This window comes from Malaclemys terrapin, chromosome 4, assembly GCF_027887155.1.
Source record: "Malaclemys terrapin pileata isolate rMalTer1 chromosome 4, rMalTer1.hap1, whole genome shotgun sequence".
Lineage (NCBI taxonomy): Eukaryota > Metazoa > Chordata > Testudines > Emydidae > Malaclemys > Malaclemys terrapin.
In genome coordinates, this window is record NC_071508.1 from 81,627,275 (window position 1) to 81,647,729 (window position 20,455).

Consider the following 20,455-nt stretch of genomic DNA (forward strand, 5'->3'; position numbering starts at 1 on the left):
CTGGGATTGGTAGAGGGCGCTGGGCGGGGCAAGGAGAGGTCCCCGGAGGGGGCGATTGCCTGGTGTGACGCAGATACCTTTCCCTCCCCGCGGAACCTGAGTTGTGCGGGTCTGTTTCCGGACGGAGGTAGTTTCAAGTCATGCCCCCTCCCCCACCCCGCGACGGCGGCGGGCGTCCTAGAGACGGACGGAGGCCGGGAAGGAGCAGCTGCGCGCTGGGGAGATGCTGAGCCCCGAACGCCTTTCCCTGCCGGGGCCCGAGTACCTGGGTAAGGGCAGTGGAGGAGGGAGGCTGGGTGGTGTGGGGCGGGGCTCTGAGCCCGCTGCGGAGCCTGTGCGAGGGGCAGTGAGCCCAGCTGCTCCTACAGCCTCTGCCCCAAGTGTCAGGGGAGCCGGTGGGGCAGAGCGGGGAACTGGCCTCCCGGGCACAGGCCCCACGGCAACCCCACTGTCGGTGCCTCTGTGCAGGGCTCCCTTTGCCCGTGCGATGGGCTCTAGCCGGGCCTGGCTCAGCCTTGTCTTCAGAGCTCGCTTCCCGGGGGCCTGGTGTGGTGGTACTGGGTGTCAGGAGCGGGCAGGGGGCTGCCGAGGGAGTCTTTGTTCTGGGGTTTTGTTTTGTGGCTTCCTAGTTGGAGGGGCCGAGTTAAGGTGACCTCAGCTGTCTGTCACTTTATGTTTGGGAAAGTAACCTAACTTCCAGGCTTTCTAGCCTGGAAAGTGAATAAGGAAGTGTTATTTACACCTTCTCATAACACAAGACCTAGGGGTCACCAAATGAAATTAATAGGCAGCAGGTTTAAAACAAACAAAAAGGAAGTATTGCTTCATACAACACAGAGTCAACCTGTGGAACTCCTTGCCAGAGGATGTAAAGGCCAAGACTATAACAGGATTAAAAAAATAACTAGATAAATTCACGAAGGATAGGTCCATCGATGGCTATTAGCAAGGATGGGCAGGTGACGATTCTGTTTGCTAAAAGCTGAGAATGAGTGACAGGGATGGATCAGTTGATGATTACCTGTCCTGGTCATTTGCTCTGGGGCACCTGGGATTGGCCACTGTCGGAAGATAGGATACTGGATTAGATGGACCTTTGGTCTAACCCGGTATGGCTGTTCTTATGTTATGTTTGTGGTTTTGGTATGTATAAATGATGCTACTATTATTAGTAATCCCCAAGATTTGTTTGATAGTCACAACTTTCTCTCCAGTTAACCATGTTTCTTGTTTTTTCATACCGGTGTCCTGTTGTTTTTTAAATGTGTAAGAAATGACCAGTGAAAGGAGACTGGGTGTTTGCAAGCTGAGTGGAGATATAACTGGCATCTTGTCCTCCAAGGCTAGAGTCCCTGACTTGCTCCTTTGTGCCTGCTGCTTCCATCTTGGGAATAGAGCTCCCCTGGTGTGGGAGTAGGGGGGCATTTGAAGCATATAGTTTTTTTTTTTTTTTTTTTTTTTTATGGAAGTGGACTCTAGGTAACTAGATGGGCTCTCTGTCTCTATTTCTTGAGTGTTCTTTGAAACCAGGAGTGCTCAAGGATCAAATATTTCTTTATCCATGTACGATACTCAGTTTCTGGGTGACAAGATTGAGTAACAGAAGGTTTTATTGCTGGGAAAGAAAAACAACCAATTTCTATTGATCTGTCAGGGAAGAGTCAAGAAACACCATGTTATGGTTCTGGGCATTTCTTGTTTATTTTTAAAAGTATGTACATTTCTTTGTCCTTGGGTGTAGCCCTTGGGTTACTGGCAAGATGCCGCTGCAAGCCACAGTTAAGGAAAGTGTGGTCTCCCCTTCTCTAAATTCAGTTATTTATTTTGTAGGGTAAGTAACAAATGTTTTTTACTGCTTTCATACTATGACAAGGTGGAACATAAAATCCACGCAGCCTATTGTATTTCTTTATCTCCTCTGCATACAGATTCCCTTCCTTTGCTCATTGTTGATTCAGGTGTCTCCACGTTGAAGTGGGAGCTGCAGGAGTTGGCAGACATGGCTTGAAAGAAACTTTCATCCACTACTGAAATGAAACTCAGTAACATTCTTCTGTGATTCTCCCTTTGTCAAATATAACAGAGATTACAAATCTCTTGCAGCAATGCTCCAAGGGAACTGCTTTTTCTCTTTCCCCAGCTGTGGGTATTGGTCCTCTCTAGAGTGAGCCTAGTATGGTCTGTGGGTACTGCTTAATGTTTCATTGGACTAAAGAGCAAAGGGTTCTGGCATCAGTGTGTTGAATGGAAATAACTTTGGTAAAATAAAGTCAATGTATGACTTCACTTAATGATTAGAGAGAAGCTGGGATGAGAAGGACAAAAGGAGGTTGGAAAATGTTGCCTAATGTTTGAATCCCTTATGACTTTTACATTCAAAACTCCTTGGCTTGCTGCCCTCAGATGGTTAGGGCTGTTCTGAAGTCAGGGTAACTTTGTATAAGTAGCTAGTGTGCTTGTTTGTCCAGAGTACAGAGGCTTCTTTTATACAAAAGGGCAAGAATCAGAGTGATTTTGTTTTGACCACTGGACCCATCATCATATTCCCAGCCCTGGCAAGTCACAAGGTATTGGTCCTTAACATCACAATCTTACATTAAAACAAAAACAAAAACAAAAAAAACAGTTCTGACATGATTTTAGCAGTCTGTGCCCCCCTCCTAACCACCAGTGTGCCAAACATTCACAAAGTATGGATTGGATTCTATCCCTAGCAGTTCCCAAGGTAGCAACTGCTAAAATTGTGTTGGAACTGAACTGAGAGGAAAGTAGGATGGTAATTTTTAGGACTTAAAATCATATCATGCTGTCTTGTGAATACCCAAGGCTAGATAGGAGCATAAAAATTGCCTTATTGGATTGGAGAATCTTGATCCATCTAGTACAGTATCATGTTTGCAACAGTGGACAGTACCAGAGGCTTCTGAGGAAGATACAAGAAACTCTGTGCAGGCAGATGTGGGATAATCTACATCCCTCTCCCCCTGGATGAATCTCTTTTTAACCCCTAATAGTAAGAGATGGATTTAACCCCTGAAATATAAAGTTTTATAGTCCTGCCAAAACTTTTTTTTAGTATTTTCTTTCATAACTCCATGTTCTTGTTACCCATATAATTATCTAGTCCTTCATTGAATCTTGCAAATTTCTTGGCCTCAACAATTTTCTGTGGCTGTGAGTTTCAAAGTCTAATTATAGGTTGTGTGAAAAAGTATTTCCTTTATCAGTTTTGAATGTGCCACCTTTTAGTTTGACTGTCCCTTTGCTTTTTGTATTATGCAAGAGGATGAATACAAGTTCCTGATATATGTTCTAAACACTATTCATTAGTTTTGTATGCTTTACCTTGTCCTTTCTTATTTGTTTTCTCTCTAAAGTGAATAGTTCCAGTCTTTTCAATCTTTTTTCATATGAAATGTTTTCTGTGTCCCTAATCATTCATTCTCATTGTTACTCTCTGAACTCCCTCTAACATGGCAGTAGCGTTTTTGAGCTAGGCTGACCAATACCGAAAACAGTATTCCCGATGAGGCTGCTCCATTGATTTTATAGAAAAATATTATATTTTCCATAGTAAACACTAAACCATTCCTTTTGTACTCTAACATTTTGTGTGTTTTTTGACCACAGCTACGCATTGAGCAGAAATCGTTGTCTACAGCAATGCACGGGTCTTTTCCCTGAGTAATTTATAGATAATTTAGAAACCTGTAAGGTGAACGAGTAGTTCTAGTTTTTCTCTCTAATGTATATTACTTGGTATTTATTAACATTTAATTTCTTCTGCCATTGTATTACCCATTCACTTTGCTTGGGTATGTCCTTTTGAAGTTCCTCACAGTCCTCTTTGCAGTTGATTAACCTAAATAATGTTGTGTCTTCTCCAGATTTTGCCAGCTTACTCCCTTTTCTGGATTTTTAATATCTATAATTAATAGATTAATAGAGTTTAAAGACAAAAGGGACCATTAGATCCTCTAATCTGACCTCCTTTATATCACATGCTATTACAGACCATAAGGGGCCTAGTAATTTGTGTTTGGCTAAAGCATATCTTCCAGAAGGCATCCAATCTTGATTAGAAGACATCAAGAGATGGAGAATCTACCACTTCCATTGGTAGTTTGTTCCAGTGGTTAAAAATATGTGCCTAACTTCTAAGTTAATTTTTGTCTAGCTTCAGGGTTCAGTCACTAGTTCTTGTTGTGTTTTTCTCCACCAAATTAGTTCTTTAGTACTGGATATTTTCTTCCTTTGAAGGCGTTTATACACTGTAATCAAGTCATCTCTCAATCTTCTTTCTGATTGACGACTTTAAGTCTCTCACTGTAAGGCATCTTTTGTATCCCTCAAATAATTTTTGTGGCTCTTCTGCACAGTCTCCAATTTTTGAACATCCTTTTTAAGATGTTGACACCAGAACTGTACGCGGTATTCCAGTTATGGTCTCACAGACGCCGTATAAAGGGGTAAAATCACTCCCTACTCGGCACTCTCCTGTTTATACAACCAATGATCTCTTAGCCCTTTATACCACAGCATTGCACAGGGTGCGCATTGAGTTTCTTGTCCACTATGACCCCTAAATCCTTTTCACATCAATGCTTTCCAGATACAGCCCCCCATTCTGTGGATATGACCTGCATATCTTATTCCTAGATGTCTATCTTTGCCTTTGGCTGTATTAAAACACATTTTGTTTGAATGGGTCCAGTTTGCCAAGCAATCCAGATCACACTGTATGACTGCTGTCTTCTTCATTGTTTATTACTCTGCAAGCCAGTCTTTGTCATCTGCAAATTTTATCAGCAGTGATTTTAAATTTACTTCCAGACTGTTGATGAAAATGTTGAATAGCACTGGGCCTAGTACCAATCCTTGCAGAATCCCATTAGAAGCACTTCCATTCAATGATGATTCCCCATTCTTTTGAGATCTGTCAGCTATCCAGTTCTTAACCCATTTAATATGTGCTCTATTTACATTGTGTAGTTGTAATTATTTAATCAGAAAGATGTTACTAAGTCAAATGCCCTACAAAAGTCTAAATAATACTTCTGCACAGTTACTTTTATCAACCAAATTTGTAATCTCCTCAAATAATAAAGTCTTGTTCGAGAAGATCTGTTTAGCATAACATCATTTTGACTTGCATTAATAATATTTCTAACCTTTAATTCTTTATCAATTGAATCCAATATCAGCTTTTCCATTATTTTGCATGGGTTTGGTGTCAGGGTAAAATATTTATAGTTAACCCAGGCCTTATCTTATTGAATTTTTCCAAATATATTAGCACTTGTATTGGTATTTAGCCCTGTTAACCTCATTTACAAGATAATGTGCCCCCACCCCAAAAAAGTCTTTAATTCCTTGGTTTAACCATACATTATTGGCACTCGAGGGCCAAATATGGCTGGCCCAGGACTTCGGTTCAATATAGCTTTCAGTACTTAGTTATTTCAGTCCTATTGGCTGTGCACTTAAACACAGATAGATGTGTTTCTCAGGTAGCATACCTTAGCTCAATTGTGTGCCATAAATTGGTTGTTTTGGGGTTTTTTGGGGGGGAGGGGGATCTTCTGATATAGTTCGCCCTTTCAAAGGTTTAATGCTGCAGGAGAGCCCTCTCTTCAGCCAAAGAGATATGGATGTAGCTCCTGCAACCTGTGTCCATCATCCAGAAGGATTCACTAGAGCAGGGGTAGTCAGTTTTTGTCAAGGTCCAAATTTCTTGGTCAAGATATGGTCAAGGTCCAGATTCCAGAGAAAATAATAAAAAGTAAATAAAAATATTTTGGGGTCTGTTCAAAAGTGCCTGGTGGTCTGGATTTGCCCTGTGGCCTGCCTATTGACTACCCCTGCACTAGAGTGGTGTGTGGTGCTTCGGCTCATTAGGGTATGCACATGTTATCTCTGCAGCATTTGGAGCCTCTTCAGGTCTGGGAGGAAGTGACTGAACACGGATTCCTGCTCACAAGGAAGCTCATTGTGCCCTGGAGCCAGCTTGCTGGTTGGTCACTTTGCTTTTGTCTCATTTCAATGTTTTCAATCTAAGCCCTTCTGGAGGGGATTTATAATTCTATTCCAAAGAGGTGTTCTAAGATGAAACTTGAATAACAAATTTTTTAAGAGTTTAGCAGGCTTTAATTAATTTTTTTAATGAGCTAGTGATTGTTGGACAAGTGTATTCAAGAAAATTAATAATAGTTTCAAGAGACTAAACCAACTAGTTTTGACATAGGATGCATGCATTAAAAATGGGGGGGGTGGGAGGGAAGGTGTAAGAATAGAGTTACCATAGTTGAACTTTCAAAAAAAGAGGACACTCCATGGGGCTGGGGTAGCTCTGCCCCCTATCCACTCCCTACCACTTCCCGCCCCCTGACTGCCCCCCCACAGAACCCCCAACCCATCCAACCTCCCCTGCTCCTTGTCCCCTGATCTCCCCCTCCGGGACCCCTGCCCCCAACTGCCCCCGGGACCCCACCTCCTATCTAAGCCTCCCTTCTCCTTGTCACTGACTGCCCCCTCCTGAGACCCCCGCACCATAACTGCCCCCCTAGGACCTTACCCCCTACCTGTCCCCTGACTGCCCCGACCCCTCTCCACACCTCCGCCCCCTGATAACCCCCCCAGAACCCATGACCCATCCAATCCCCCCTGTCCCCTGACTACCCCCCGGGACCCCCTTCCCCTTCTCCAACCCCGCAGCCCCTTTACCGTGCTGCTCAGACCAGCGTGTCTGGCTCCACGCGGAGACAGACACGCTGCCGCGCTCCCCTGTGAAGTGCACAGCCCCCCCCACCCCCCAGAGCGCTGCCAGCGCAGCCCGCTGAGGCTGCGGGGCAAGGAGGAGCATGGGAGGGGCTCTGCCTCTGGAGGCCACGATGCAAGCAGCTCAATCCGGCCCGGCTGCTGTGTCAGCCGCGCCGCGCTCTTCATTGGGAGGGAAATCCGGGACCTTTTTAGATATTTACAAAGTCCTCCCGGACGGCTATTTAAAACCCCAAAATCCGGACATATCCGGGATAATCCGGACGTATGGTAACACCTATGTAAGAATCAATACTTATCCCTTTAAGGGGCACTTGAAAATGAATGAGTACTTAAAAAAAACCCCACAATTATTCTGAAATTACCAAATATGCTTTTCACAAAAGCTATTAATGAGTTTTGTTTGCCTCGTAGAAACCTAGTACAAGTAAATAATGCTTTAGAAAGCACCTTTGAGCCTTTTTCTCTTTTTTTTGCATTGACCTAGCTGTGTAAAAGCCTGATTCTTTAGAGAAGATAACCTTTCTCCAGCCCTATTGTGTGTTTCAGGGTCTTGTTAATACCATTATCTGGTTGTGAGATTACAGGTAATTGTGATTAAAAACAAACAAGATTAGGTTTCTCTAATCCCATTCAGAAGTCTGTGTTGCTCCAGGCAGCCCTATCAGGTGTTCTTTGATGAGAATCTGAGATCAGCCTGCTCTCTGCTTTTTTCTCATCTGGGATAGGCAAACTGCCTTTAAGCCCCCCACTGCAAACAGAAGTCTGACAGGTCAAATGGGTGTCCAGAGCAGCATTATGTGCCATGTATTTTTGGTGTCTCAATGTTTTTTCATATTGAAGATCATTCTACTATGTCCATCTCCTGCTAAGAGCAGTACAGTTTAAATGTATATTCTAAAGAGAAGTATAGCTGCTCAGAGTTGAACAGAAAGTAACAGAGAAAGAAATTAGGCGTTTGATATAGAGAAAAGTGATTTCAAATAGAATATTCAGTAAAAACAACAAGGGAGTACTTAGACTGTTCCAGGGAGACAGCCCCAGATGGCAGGAGCTGCAGGTGTTCAGGCTCTTTCTCCAGTGATGGTGACGTGTAGAGAGGAGCAGAGGAGGCCAGAGCTCAATGAATGGGGATGGGTTTAAACTAGGAAGATGAGGCTTTTGTTTAAGTGCATGTGAGTCTGATGAATTTTATAACAAGTAGGACATTTTAAAAACTGGATCCTGCAGTCAATGAGAAGCAATGAAGTTGAGGATGAGGTTCTTTGGGTGTAATTAACATTTTGTGACATTCTGTAGGGCTGACACTCTGGAAAACCACAGAGGAGGTAACTATAGTCTGAATATCAGAGGGATAGCCGTGTTAGTCTGAATAGTCTTAAAGGTGCCACAGGACCCTCTGTTGCTTTTTATAGTCTGAATAAGTCCCTTCCAACCCTGATTTTTATGGTTCTGTGACTGATCGTTGTTTAATATTCTTTGTTTATAGCTGATAAAGCATACCCCAAAGTCTGAGGAAGATGATTAGGCAATATTGTCCATGGCAGCTTCAAACTGTAGTGGAAGGCACTCTTCTATTATAAAGGAGATTTAATGGGTTGTAGCATTTTGTGATATATATATATATATATATATATATATATATAAAATTATCCATTCTTCCACCCCCAAAGCTCTTTCCCTTCACCCTTAGCCAACTGCAGGCATGTGAGAACATGAACCCTGTGCCAGGGGGAATCTGCACCTTGTAAAACATGGCCCTGTTTAGTGCTAGACACACAGACCTCTCATGACAGAGCAGTGGTGAGAAAAGAGAACCAAGAAGTGATGAGGAGCGAGAATCTTTCTGCTCTTGACATCCAGAGAGCCCCCAGACTCTTGCAGCACTGAAACACTTTTTTCAGAGGAAAACTGCAATTATGTGAGTGTTTTCTGACAGCCAGGGCTCCATCTCCCTTCTACACAGTCTTTGAAGTATTTGGTTGGGGGATGTCCGTATAATTATTTTCTTTAACTGAAATATTTAATTATATTTGTGTTACAGAAGCAACTAGAGACCTCAAACAAGATTGGGACCAATTGTACTATTTGTGGTATAAATGCATAATAAAAGATGATTCCTGCCTGGAAGAGCTCACATTCTATATAGAAAAAGGAAATATTATCCCCATTTTACAGATATGGAGCTGAAATGCAAAGAGAGAACGTGACTTGCCCAACATTACATAGGAAGTCTATGATGGAGTTAGGAATTGAATCTGGGTCTCTTGAGTCCCAGTCCAATGCTTTAATCAAAAAGCCATCTTTCATCTCAGAGCTGTGGTTGTATTACTGGAACCACCATCCCAGCTGGAAAGGTTTCAAGAGAACCTTAAATATAGCTGCTACCATAAGGTCAGGGTGAGTGGATGGGAATAGTTCCTTATTTTCAGAAAGAGATGTTTGCATTTCAGTGGGCAGTTCTTTCCCTGTGCCTGCCCTATCTCCTTACTCATCCTCCTTTTGTACAGAAATATGGGAGTCTGGAGAGTAATGGAGCTCTTGCATTACAATTTGAATCTGAAGAGATAAGAGACAGGCACACTTGAAATATGTTATTAGAACACAGTTCTCTATAACATTGTGGTAGGAAACTCCACACAGGAAGCAGAAATAACAGCCAAATAGATTTTCCTTAGCTTAGCGCATGTGAACATCAATATGACTATCATGCTCGTGTGTGTTAAATATGTGAATGACAATAAGAGGAATCTTTCTGTCTTCTTGATAAAGTAAAACAAGAAATCTTCCCCTGAGAAGGTAAGCCCAATTTGCTGCTCTTCCCATGTGCTAGGTAAGCTGTTACAAGCCTGGTGTCTTGGTTTTTTTGTTTCCTACACCACTGCTAGAATTCTGGAGCAGGCCAAGCCAAAAGAACCTGACTCTGGAATTACTCTGCTTTGTTAGATAACTATTTAGCTTACTTTATTTCTAAGGCTTCCCATCATCTTAGTTCTGCCTCTGCTTTTCAAATTCCAACTCTGTGCAACATAGTAAAAAGAAAAATACCATCCCACCTTTTAATTCAGTGAGTTTGGCGTTACCTCTCTCTAGGGACTGATGCCTGGGCGGGAATTTTCTGTTAAAGGATCACGGTCACCTTAAAATTCACACGTTTGTATGAAAATTATTTACTTTCCATTGCTACTTGTAACATTTAAAGTTACTATAAATGAAAGAGGTTAAAGGAAAATATTTTGTTGTTTTTCAACCCATTTGTTTATATCTTTCACTGCACTTCGTTTAGAGTGCATTGTTCTGTTTCCTCTGCATGATCAGTGACTTTCCCTTTTTGTGCTGGATTTCCACACGGAAATGTGGAAGGTATTTTTTTTAATAAGAAAACGTAATTGGCTAGATTTTATGATGACTGTGTCTCTTTTAAAAACAAACAACCCCCCCAAAGCTAGTTAATGTAGAATGCTGGACAGTAATTTTGTCTGATTGTATGAATGAGCGTTATTAATGAGGCAGTTTAGTACTCTACATTAATCAGCAGTATAAATTGGTGCGAGTATTATTTGTGATTGTAAAAGTGAGGGACTGGCTAGCATGGAGTGGCCAAAGTCAATTAATAATGCAGGCAGACTTTCCAAGTTTAAACCACAACTTTTCCAATGCATGCCAAACTTTACCTGCTGGCTGTATCCACCTCTGACCCCTTGCAGTCCTCGCTCTTTTGAGGAAAACTGTCAGTTTTGTCAAATCATGCACTGGCTTTGTCATGTAGACAGACATTTTTTGGGGTCTAGATTGAGATGTTAAAACTTGTGTGATGTACAAGTGATCTCAGATCTCTAGGGCTGAACAATGGATGCATTAATCCATTGTACCAGTAAGCCTCCCCTCCAGTTTATTCTTCTGGCAGGTATTTAAGTGCATGGTCTTCAATGTGCTGCTTCCTAAGGGAATGGACTAATATTGATAGTGCTTTGACATACCAGTGCACTTCAGAGGAGTCTCACCCCTGCCAGCTGCTGTGCTACTGTCACATCAGAGGTGTGATGCCTGTTGGAGAGCATTAGACACTAAACTAAGACGACACAAAGGCCAATCTGTGTGCAGGATTGGAATAGAGTAAATGCTCTACTCTGTAATCTGTTATGCTGTTTTATTGTAAGAGTGTTTGTTCTCAGTAGTTCTCAAGACCAAGAAATGTTTTGATTCTTAATTTAGACTGTTTGTCCCAAGTGGTTTTGAAATTGTAAGTGTTAAAAATATTTCACTGTTGGATTGTGTAGCCTTTCAGTACATCTCCCTGAGCAGCCGCAGCACATGCCGTGCATTGTAATGCTATCTGTGGTATGACCCCTTGTACTGACACATTGTGCCACATGGTAGGGGAGCTTTGTTCCTTAACAGTAAATGATATTATGATTAATAAAAAAATTACTCTGTCAAAAAAATCATGCAGGGCTCTGAGTGGTGTGAGCTGTGTGGACAGTGGTTTAGCTTTTGGTTTAAGGCATGTCTGTCTTGTTTAGGCTGCTCTATAGCAATGTTTAAAGTGGTTAAAGGAATATCTTGGAATGATCTATTGATGTTGGAAAAACTACAGAGAGAAACTCAGTGGATAAAAATGGATAATTGAAAAATTAAACACAAAAAAATCCCCAATTTTTTTATTTAAATTGGATTTTTTATGTAAATTAAAAACAGATTTTTTTTTAAATAGACCTATTTGAAAATAACCTATGTTCAGGTCTAAACTTACTAGAAACGATTAAAATTAAATACAAAAACTATTAAGCAGCACATGTTTGCCCAATTTTAAAGAAAGTCAAACCATTGAAATGGTGGAAGTCACTGGATAGAGTTTGTAGAAGTGCTAAACCAGTTTTTGACAGCAGTAGCCTATTATGCAGGTGGAGAAGGAAAAAAATTTCATTTCTTCAATGACTAGTTCGTTAAAAGTGAAGAAAGCAGCTGTGAGTTGAAAAAGCAGAAAAGTTTGTATTGTATTCTTTGCTTTCTCCTTCTAGTCTATGAAAAAAACAGACGTGAAAGGGTGAGATCTACTAGTTCTAAAATCTTGAAAGACATGGCGACCAGAAACAATCAGCTCAATTCACTAACTATACTACACTGTAAATCAGTGCAACATGCGTCTGACGAAGTGGGTATTTACCCACGAAAGCTTATGCTCCAATACATCTGTTAGTCTGTAAGGTACCACAGGACTCTTTGTTGCTTTTTACAGATCCAGACTAACACGGCTACCCCTCTTATATTTGTAAATCAGTGATTCTTAACCTTTACTGCAGCCTGCACCCCCTTTGGTTCTCAAAAAAAAATCATCGAAGTGGGTTAGTTCTTTCAACCTAGGTATATCATAACTATAGAATGAAAGAGAGAATTATATATTTATTTTAATTTCACCATTAAAATTTAACCCAGTAATCGTTAACAAATTTATAATGTTAATAAATACATAGGTTTGATGAAACAAAGTAGTCGTACCTACGTGCCTGTGCTTAATTTGTGTTTTCGATGATTTACCTTCTAAAAATATCTGGCATGTCTCGCACCCCCAGAAAGGGCATCTCGCACTGCCAGTGGGTGCGTGCACCCCAGGTTAAGAACCACTGCTGTAAATAAATAAATTCAGTTAATTTTAAATGTTGTGATAAACTTTTTCTTCTGTATCCAGCACTTTTAAAGTACTTTTATTTAATAAAAAAAATTAAAATGCTGATTTTGTGCATTTTCATTCTATTTGAATTTCCATCCAAATAGAGCTCAACGTAAATCACAAGTAAAAAACTAATAATCATCTAGAAAATAAGAAATACACCAGTCACCGTTTTCTAACATAACACAAAATATAAAGATTAAGAATCTGAATAAATTAAATTAAGCTATATATTTGCTTAAATGTGTATAGGCATAGTGTATTGTTCTTGTTGCTAACCAGAAATACCCAATTTAGTGTAAAGGCTGTATTTAATTGCAAATCAACATGTTTTGATAGATACCAACTGACAAGATTGAACATTTCTTTAGGAAAATAACTAAAAAGTACAAATCAAAACACAATTAAAATTGATTTACAACAATATTTCATGCTTTGGGTGATTTAAATAATGGTTAAAATTGCATTGATTTTAAAACCAAGCCATCCTGAAAACAGTTCTGTTCATAGTCTGTAAAATGTGTGCATGCATGCTCCTCTTGCTGTGGCTCTTCTGTGCAACAGAGCCTTGTTATGCTCTCAGCATAAAATGTGGCTTATCTAAGCATTGCTTCCTAGCTATATGTTCTCTGACCTCTAGTTTATTTTGGAGATATTTATTTATCTATTTTAAGGTCCACTTTGCAATACTTCTAACATTAAACTAACTCCCGAGAGTTGAAACAGAAAGAAAACTTGCTCTATAGTCTTACTCTGCATCAAATATTTATATTCTCAACACTTCAGTTAATAACGAGGCAAATAACGAACAAAGATCAGTCTCATGATCCAGTGTAGGGCACTCCTGACTCTCAAAAAGAACAGGAGTACTTGTGGCACCTTAGAGACTAACAAATTTATTAGAGCATAAGCTTTCGTGGATGCATCCGAAGAAGTGGGCTGTAGTGCATGAAAGCTTATGCTCTAATAAATTTGTTAGTCTCTAAGGTGCCACAAGTACTCCTGTTCTTTTTGCGGATACAGACTAACACGGCTGCTACTCTGAACCCTGACTCTCAGATTCCCTTGCTGTGCTGTAGTGGTGGACCCCTTGCCAAGAAAGATCTGTGTCCCATTCTTTTACCTTTATATTTTTTATTTTGTTTGAGAACAGGGAAATTCAGTGCAGAAAGAGAAGCTCCCTGTTAATGCAGCTTGATGGTTGTGTATTTAAATGCATAAACATAAAGAAATTAATTCTTGCAGTATGGTTAACTTGGTCACACAATGCCCACATATTTTAAGGTACTTTAACAGTTTTCTGCCTAGATACTTACATGGCCTTTGTCACCATAGCACCTGAGTGCTTATAGTAATACAAAATATACTCTGTGTGTGTGTGTGGCCTTTGTCACCATAGTACCTGAGTGTGTCTAGTAATACAAAATACTGTGTGTGCAATGTGGCCAATGAAAGGTGCTGTGGGATTTTTCTGAATGTCCTGATTTTTCATGCATTTAAATTCTCAGTCATGCTGTTTCATGACCATATGTATTTTTTGCATTGAATATCCTTTTCATTCCAAGTTGCTCAAGTATCAGATTTCCTTTTTACAATTGTAACCAACCCCACAGATCTCAGCATCGACGTCTATCATACCAAGACTGAAATACAGCTTCCATCTGTTTTAACAGCAATATTTGTAGGCCTTTGTCTGTATAAACAAAGGTGTGGTGTTGGGGGTGAGAAGAGTTAGCTCAGTTTGGTGCAGCTTCTCTGGAAAAGGCTATGTTATAACCAGATTAAAACCCATCATGGAGTAGAGACCAGGACTAAACCATATCTTTTTAACTTTAATAATCCAGTTTCACGCTATATTTGCGGGCTGTTCAAACTGTCGTAACCTGTTGGCCATACCTAAATTCAACAGATGTTGCTAAATTCTGAGTTGGTTGGAAGCCAAAGTGTACTAGTGCCAGTATTTGCTCATGGCCCCCTCGGGGCACACACACCAGGGCATGTAGAGGCTAGGCATGTGAACCTGATACTAATGACATCATATTCAATATATAAAGTATATTCAGTATAGAAAGCCATCCTTCTTGAGAGGAGAAAGAAAGGGTTGAATTTGGAGGAGCAGTGTTATGTATAGTGCTAATGCTTGTACAGAAATTGTATATTCATGTGGAAGTGTCACACAGCTATTAAGTCTCTATTAAGATTCTCTGTGCAAAGTTGTCAAGAATGTGGCTAATAAGTACATCCTCAGCTTAACATCTGGATTTCAGCTATTTAATATTTGGATCCAGAAGACTCCAGTATAAAATTGCTTTGACCCATCAAATTTTCTTCTTTCCACCAAAGCTGTTCAGTAGCTTGTCAGTGTGACCAGGTGCTCAGCATACAGGGATGTTGTGTAAACTTATTTTTGGCAGTTACATGATGTGTTTCAGGAAGGAATTGAACGATTAACTATCAGCTTGTGCAGACTTTGTCTAAATGGGGGATCCAAGTTCCATAGCTTTGATTTGGCGATGGTTGTCCTGCATAACCTCCTCCTCTCTGATGCTATTTTGCTGCCCCTTATCAACCTGGTGTATTTTTTGCTTACTGCAAGTCCTTAATTCACTCCCTCTTTTTAAGTGGGATATTAAGTTCAGTTTGTGGACCAGACGGAGGTGGGCAGATTCTCAATAAAGTGGAACTCTCCCCAGACTGTCAGGAGTAAAGAGACAGATTCTAGATAACAAAATATGATGGGGCTATTGAGGCATATGAATGTGTGTTGGTGGGTACTGTGTCCCTTTCAAAGAAGAAAGATGCGGGCTTTCTCTTAGTGCTTGTTACAGCTAGAGAGCTTGTGGGTTGAATTTGATTCCCTAATCCTGGTTTCTCTCCATAGCTGCTGGAACTAGGGGTGCTACCTCACCGTCTGGGTTGAAGTGGTTTCCATCATATATAGGAATTACAATTTGGTACAATGGCTCTTAGAACCCCCATTATACAAATTGTTCCAGCGTCACTGTCTCTTTCCCTGGGTTGTCAGGTCAGACATGTGAGGGCAGAATGAATTCAGGCTCTGGAAGGCAGAGGTGTAGAGAAAGCAACATGAGGCACTGCGGAGTGCTGACTGGGAACCCCATCTTGCTATCTTTTCGCTAGAAGGAAGGCGGCTGCAATCTGACCCTGAGAGTGATGAAGGGAAAAATGGAAACTGTCGTTGGGACAATCCTAGGGATATTGGGGATACTAAAATGCTTTCACCAATGCTCATGTGATGCTCTCAAACAATGAAAGACTTAATATTAGGGATGAGAGGAGAAAACCAGCCAGTAAGCCTCTTGCTTGGAAGCTGTAGGGTGCTTGAGATCCAGCAGGGAGGAAATGGGTCTCTGAGGGTAGTGGTAGCAAAGTAGCAAAATCTTCTAGTGGTCTGGGCACTGGACCTATATGAATTGTAGTATGGACAAATTTATGAAGAGTTGGACACATTTATGAATGCAATTATATGATGGGGTAGCTTGTGATGGTAGGGAGGCAGGCTCAGCAGCCAGTTTGGCTCATTTTCAGTTTGTCTTGTGTTCCTAAAAGCTCATGCTTCAGAGTTCAGCCGGCTACCAAACTAGATGATCTGGTGGTCCCTTGTCACATTAAACTTTGACTCTGCCATTGACTTATTGTCTGACTTTACATTACTAAGTCTAGCTGTACTTCAGTTTCTTCATCTACAGAACAGGGATAATGTATTCTGTGGCCATGAAATTTTCACTCCTTGCTACAGAATTGTGCTCCAGAATCTTTTAATTTTATTCAATATGTATATTTGTGTGATGGGTTGGACCCCCAATTCTGTGATGCCACCTGATGTACTGGGGTTTCACTGAGCCCCTGCTGCTCCATCAGCCTGGATTCCCTCTCCCTGTTTTGCTGAATTTGGCTCTCCAGCCTCTTGCAGCACATGCACACAGGTAGGGCCACACCCAGCTGCAGATGCAGACTGAAGTCAGCTCTTTGAGAGGATTCACCCAGCAATCACGTGCGCACACCTTTTTTGGTCAATAAACCCAAAATAATGCTGTCTTGCGCTATATAAAAAGATCTGCACAGCGCAAGCTCATAAAAATTAGCTCTCTCCCTCAATGTGAAGAAAGATACGCACAACTTCTCTCCCCCCAGTTAGAAATTGCACAAACTGGGTTTAATAAATAACAAAACAAATTTATTAACTATAAAAGACAGATTTTAAGTGATTATAAGGGATAGCAAACAGAAGAAAGCAGATTACTGAGTAAATTAAAACAAAATATGCATGCTAAGCTGTATTTTCCACTCCATACATCTGATGAAAGTTTATGCCCAAATAAATTTGTTAGTCTCTAAGGTGCCACAAGGAGTCCTCGTTGTTTATACTAAGCTTAAGATCTTAAAGAGACTGGTTTCAAGAATCAGGGGGTAGCCATGTTAGTCTGTATCTACAAAAACAACAAGGAGTCTGGTGGCACCTTAAAGACTAACAGATTTATTTGGGCATAAGCTTTCGTGGGTAAAAACCTCACTTCTTCAGATGCATAGAGTGAAAGTTACAGATGCAGGCATTATATACTGACACATGGAGACTCGCAGGGAGTTACTTCGCAAGTGGAGAACCAGTGTTGACAGGGCCAATTCAATCAGGGTGGATATAGTCCACTCCCAATAATAGATGAGGAGGTGTCAATTCCAGGAGAGGAAAAGCTGCTTCTGTAATGAGCCAGCCACTCCCAGTCCCTATTCAAGCCCAGATTAATGGTGTTAAATTTGCAAATGAATTTTAGTTCTGCTGTTTCTCTTTGAAGTCTGTTTCTGTAGTTTTTTGTTCAATGATAGTGACTTTTCAATCTCCCTGGTCATTCTATTACAGATTTAAGTGTTCACCTACTGGCTTTTGTATGTTACCATTCCTGATGTCCGACTTGTGTCCATTTATTCTTTTGTGGAGGGACTGTCCGGTTTGGCCAATGTACATGGCAGAGGGGCATTGCTGGCACATGATGGCATATATAACATTAGTGGACGTGCAGGTGAATGAGCCCTTGATGGTGTGGCTGATGTGGTTGGGTCCTCTGATGGTGTCACCAGAGTAGATATGGGGACAGAGTAGGCAACGAGGTTTGCTACAGGGATTGGTTCCTGGGTTGGTGTTTCTGTGGTGTGGTGTGTAGTTGCTGGTGAGTATTTGCTTCAGGTTGGGGGGTTGTCTGTAAGCATTTATTTGTCTTATTTGTAAGCACTTAGAGACAACCCCCCAACCTGAGGAGTTTCAGTAGCTTAGTGTTCCAGTTATTTCTTCTTACAGATTGGACCCCTGTCTCAGTCTGGACTCACCCCTGCCTTTCCCTTCAGGTTAGTTCCTTTGTCCCTTCGGTTACTTTCAGCAGTCCTCCTTCTTGGGTAGGCAGTGGAGGAGAGTCCAGATTAACCCCCTCCCCAGCCTTAAAAGGATTTACCTAAGGTGGGAAACCTTTGTTTGATCCCCATCCCCCTACAGAGGAAAAGTACCAGCAGTGTCCAAGGTGATATTTTGTATCAGGTAATCTTATCACCTGACCTGTAGTGTCACAGCTACGCCTCTCACAGTCTTATTGTTTCTTTCTAATGGCCTATCAAGGCTGTGATGGCTGGTTGTTTGGTGTGTGTCTCCCAAATACACACACAGTTGTAATTGTTACACAGTCAATATTCTGAACTTTAAATACAGAAATGATAGATGCATACAAATTAGATAATCACATTCAGTAAGACAAAACCTTTCCAATGATACCTTACAAGACCCATCTTTCATAAAATATATCTTAGGCCATATTCATATAACAGTCATATTCCCATGAGGAATATGGGGTGTAACATCAGTGTTTCTAGCCCTTGTGGTTGCAGAGAGAACCTTGAACATGAGTAGTGTAAATTGATGCAGTATTACCTGATTTTTCAAAGAGCCTGAAACAAGAGTCCTAAGAGGTGTGAACTGTCCCATTCATCTCAAACAGGGCCTTATGGGACTCCATAATCCTGTGCCTTAGAAACCTTCAAGATGGAAAATTCAGCATTTTATCATGGAAATCACCATTTTGCTACTGCCAGGAACCTGGCATTTTGTTTCATCTCCCTGTCCTGCTAGGACCTGCTTGCAATTGCAAATTGCTCTCCGGTTTTCCCCCACAAGAAGGAGTTAATTGGATTACAGTGCAAGCACCCCGCATTCTTCTGAGGAGCCAGGCTGCAGCAGGTCAGGGAGTCAGAGCTAGAGTCCAGTTTGCAGCCAGAAAGCTGTGGGAACTGATAGCATAGGCTGGTAAGCTGGGCAACCTGGAAAAAAGCACAGCAGCTGGGGAGTTAGGGAGATGAATCTCAAAAACAGACCACAAGCACCCTCCATCCCCTTCCCTGGCACACATGGGTATAGATGCTGTGCTAGGGCACTTAGACAATATTCTGGGAGTCAAATCACCTGAGGAGTGTAGCAAAAAATTTCCTCTCCAGAAATGACCATTGATTAATTTTATGTCAGAGACTGTTTTCAATGTTGAGCCATTTGTAGCTATGTGTGTTTGTGAGGAGATGGGAGTGGGAGGCAATTTAGTGTATCATCATGAAACAACTTTCACTTGGAATTTAAAAGTTGTTGCCATACACTTTAGGTCTGCTTGCTATGGAACTTGGTCTCATTGCACCATGGAGTATAAGGGGCTCTGATAATACCTACAAATCTTATGAGAGTTTAGGTGTGGGCGGTGGGAATTAATTTAATATTTGTGTGGTGCTCTGATAAGGGAAAGTGTGATAGTGTCTGGGAAGATGGTCTCAGAGCACAGCAAGGGCCACATAGTGAAGAGGGAGGGATGGGTTGGGATAGAATGAAAAACAGTCTTTCCCAGTTGCTATTATCTTAGGCCTTGGCTACACTTGCGAGTTACAGCTCTGTAAAGGCTCCCCCAGCGCTGTAACTCCCTCCCCGTCCACATTGGCAAGGCATTTGCAGCGCTGTATCTCCGTGGTTGCAGCGCTGCATGTACTCCACCTCTCCGAGAGGAATAGCAAGTATTACGCTGCCGCTGCAGTGCCAGTGTGGCCGCCCAATGCACTGTGAATGGCCTCCAGAATTATTTGGCAGTATTCCACGTGTTCTAGCCACTCTGGTCATCAGTTCAAACTCTACTGCCCTGTTCTCAGGTAACCAACCATGTGACCGACGCTTTACATTCCCCGGGAATTTTCAAAATCCCCTTCCTGTTTGCTCAGCCCGGCATGGCGTGGAGTGCTATCAGCGAATCTTTCCAGGTGACCATGCCTCCATGCGCCAAGCGAGCCCCAGCATGGAGCAATGGCGAGTTGCTGGACCTCATCAGTGTTTGGGGGGAGGAAGCTGTACAGTCCCAGCTGCACTCCAGCCGTAGGAATTACGATACCTTCGGGAAGGTATCAAAGGACATGATGGAAAGGGGCCATGACCGGGACGCCCTGCAGTGCAGGATTAAAGTGAAGGAGCTGCGGAGTGCCTACCACAAAGCCTGCGACGCAAATGGCTGCTTGGGTGCTCCCCCCGTGACCTTTCGATTCTACAAAGGGCTAGATGCGATACTTGGGGTTAATCCCACCTCCACTCCAAGCACCACCATGGACACTTCAGAGCTGGTGGGGACCATTGCTGCACATAGGCAAGCTCCATATGGGCCAGGGCAGAAGCCGCATTGCAGTAGAAGATCCTCCCTTGCTTCCCAGGTCACCCTCAGCAGTGAGATATCGTCCAGGGTGAACTCTTGTGGAAAATGTTGGGACAGTGTTCAGTGTAGGTGCCCCCTGAAGCTGTTGGCTCTCCCCAAGGCACAGAAACCCAGAGGACAGTGCAGCCCTGAAACAATCAGTCCCCCTTACTCACCATTTTGAGGCTCTCGTGGGATGTGTGCGCTCTGTTTCGGACGGGAAAATTATGCTATTGTGTAGTCCCTGTTTGTGTTCTACTCCTTAAGTGCGGGGGGAATCATTACTCTGTCT

The 20,455-nt window shown here is 42.0% G+C and overlaps 1 protein-coding gene across 4 annotated transcripts in view; it reads left to right on the forward strand.

Moving 5' to 3' along the window:
• Positions 1-20,455, forward strand: part of CSTPP1 (centriolar satellite-associated tubulin polyglutamylase complex regulator 1) — a 157,984-nt gene that overhangs the window by 248 nt on the left and 137,281 nt on the right. For 2 of the 4 annotated variants that reach the window (XM_054028296.1, XM_054028295.1), the window contains exon 1: positions 96-269. The exons of the other annotated variants lie outside the window; for them this stretch is intronic. Coding sequence is in view for 1 of the 2 variants with exons in the window: in XM_054028295.1 (XP_053884270.1) it covers positions 224-269 (46 nt within the window). In the remaining variant the exon portion in view is untranslated. Of the gene's footprint in view, positions 1-95; positions 270-20,455 lie in introns of those variants that run through there. 4 annotated transcript variants of the gene reach the window in all.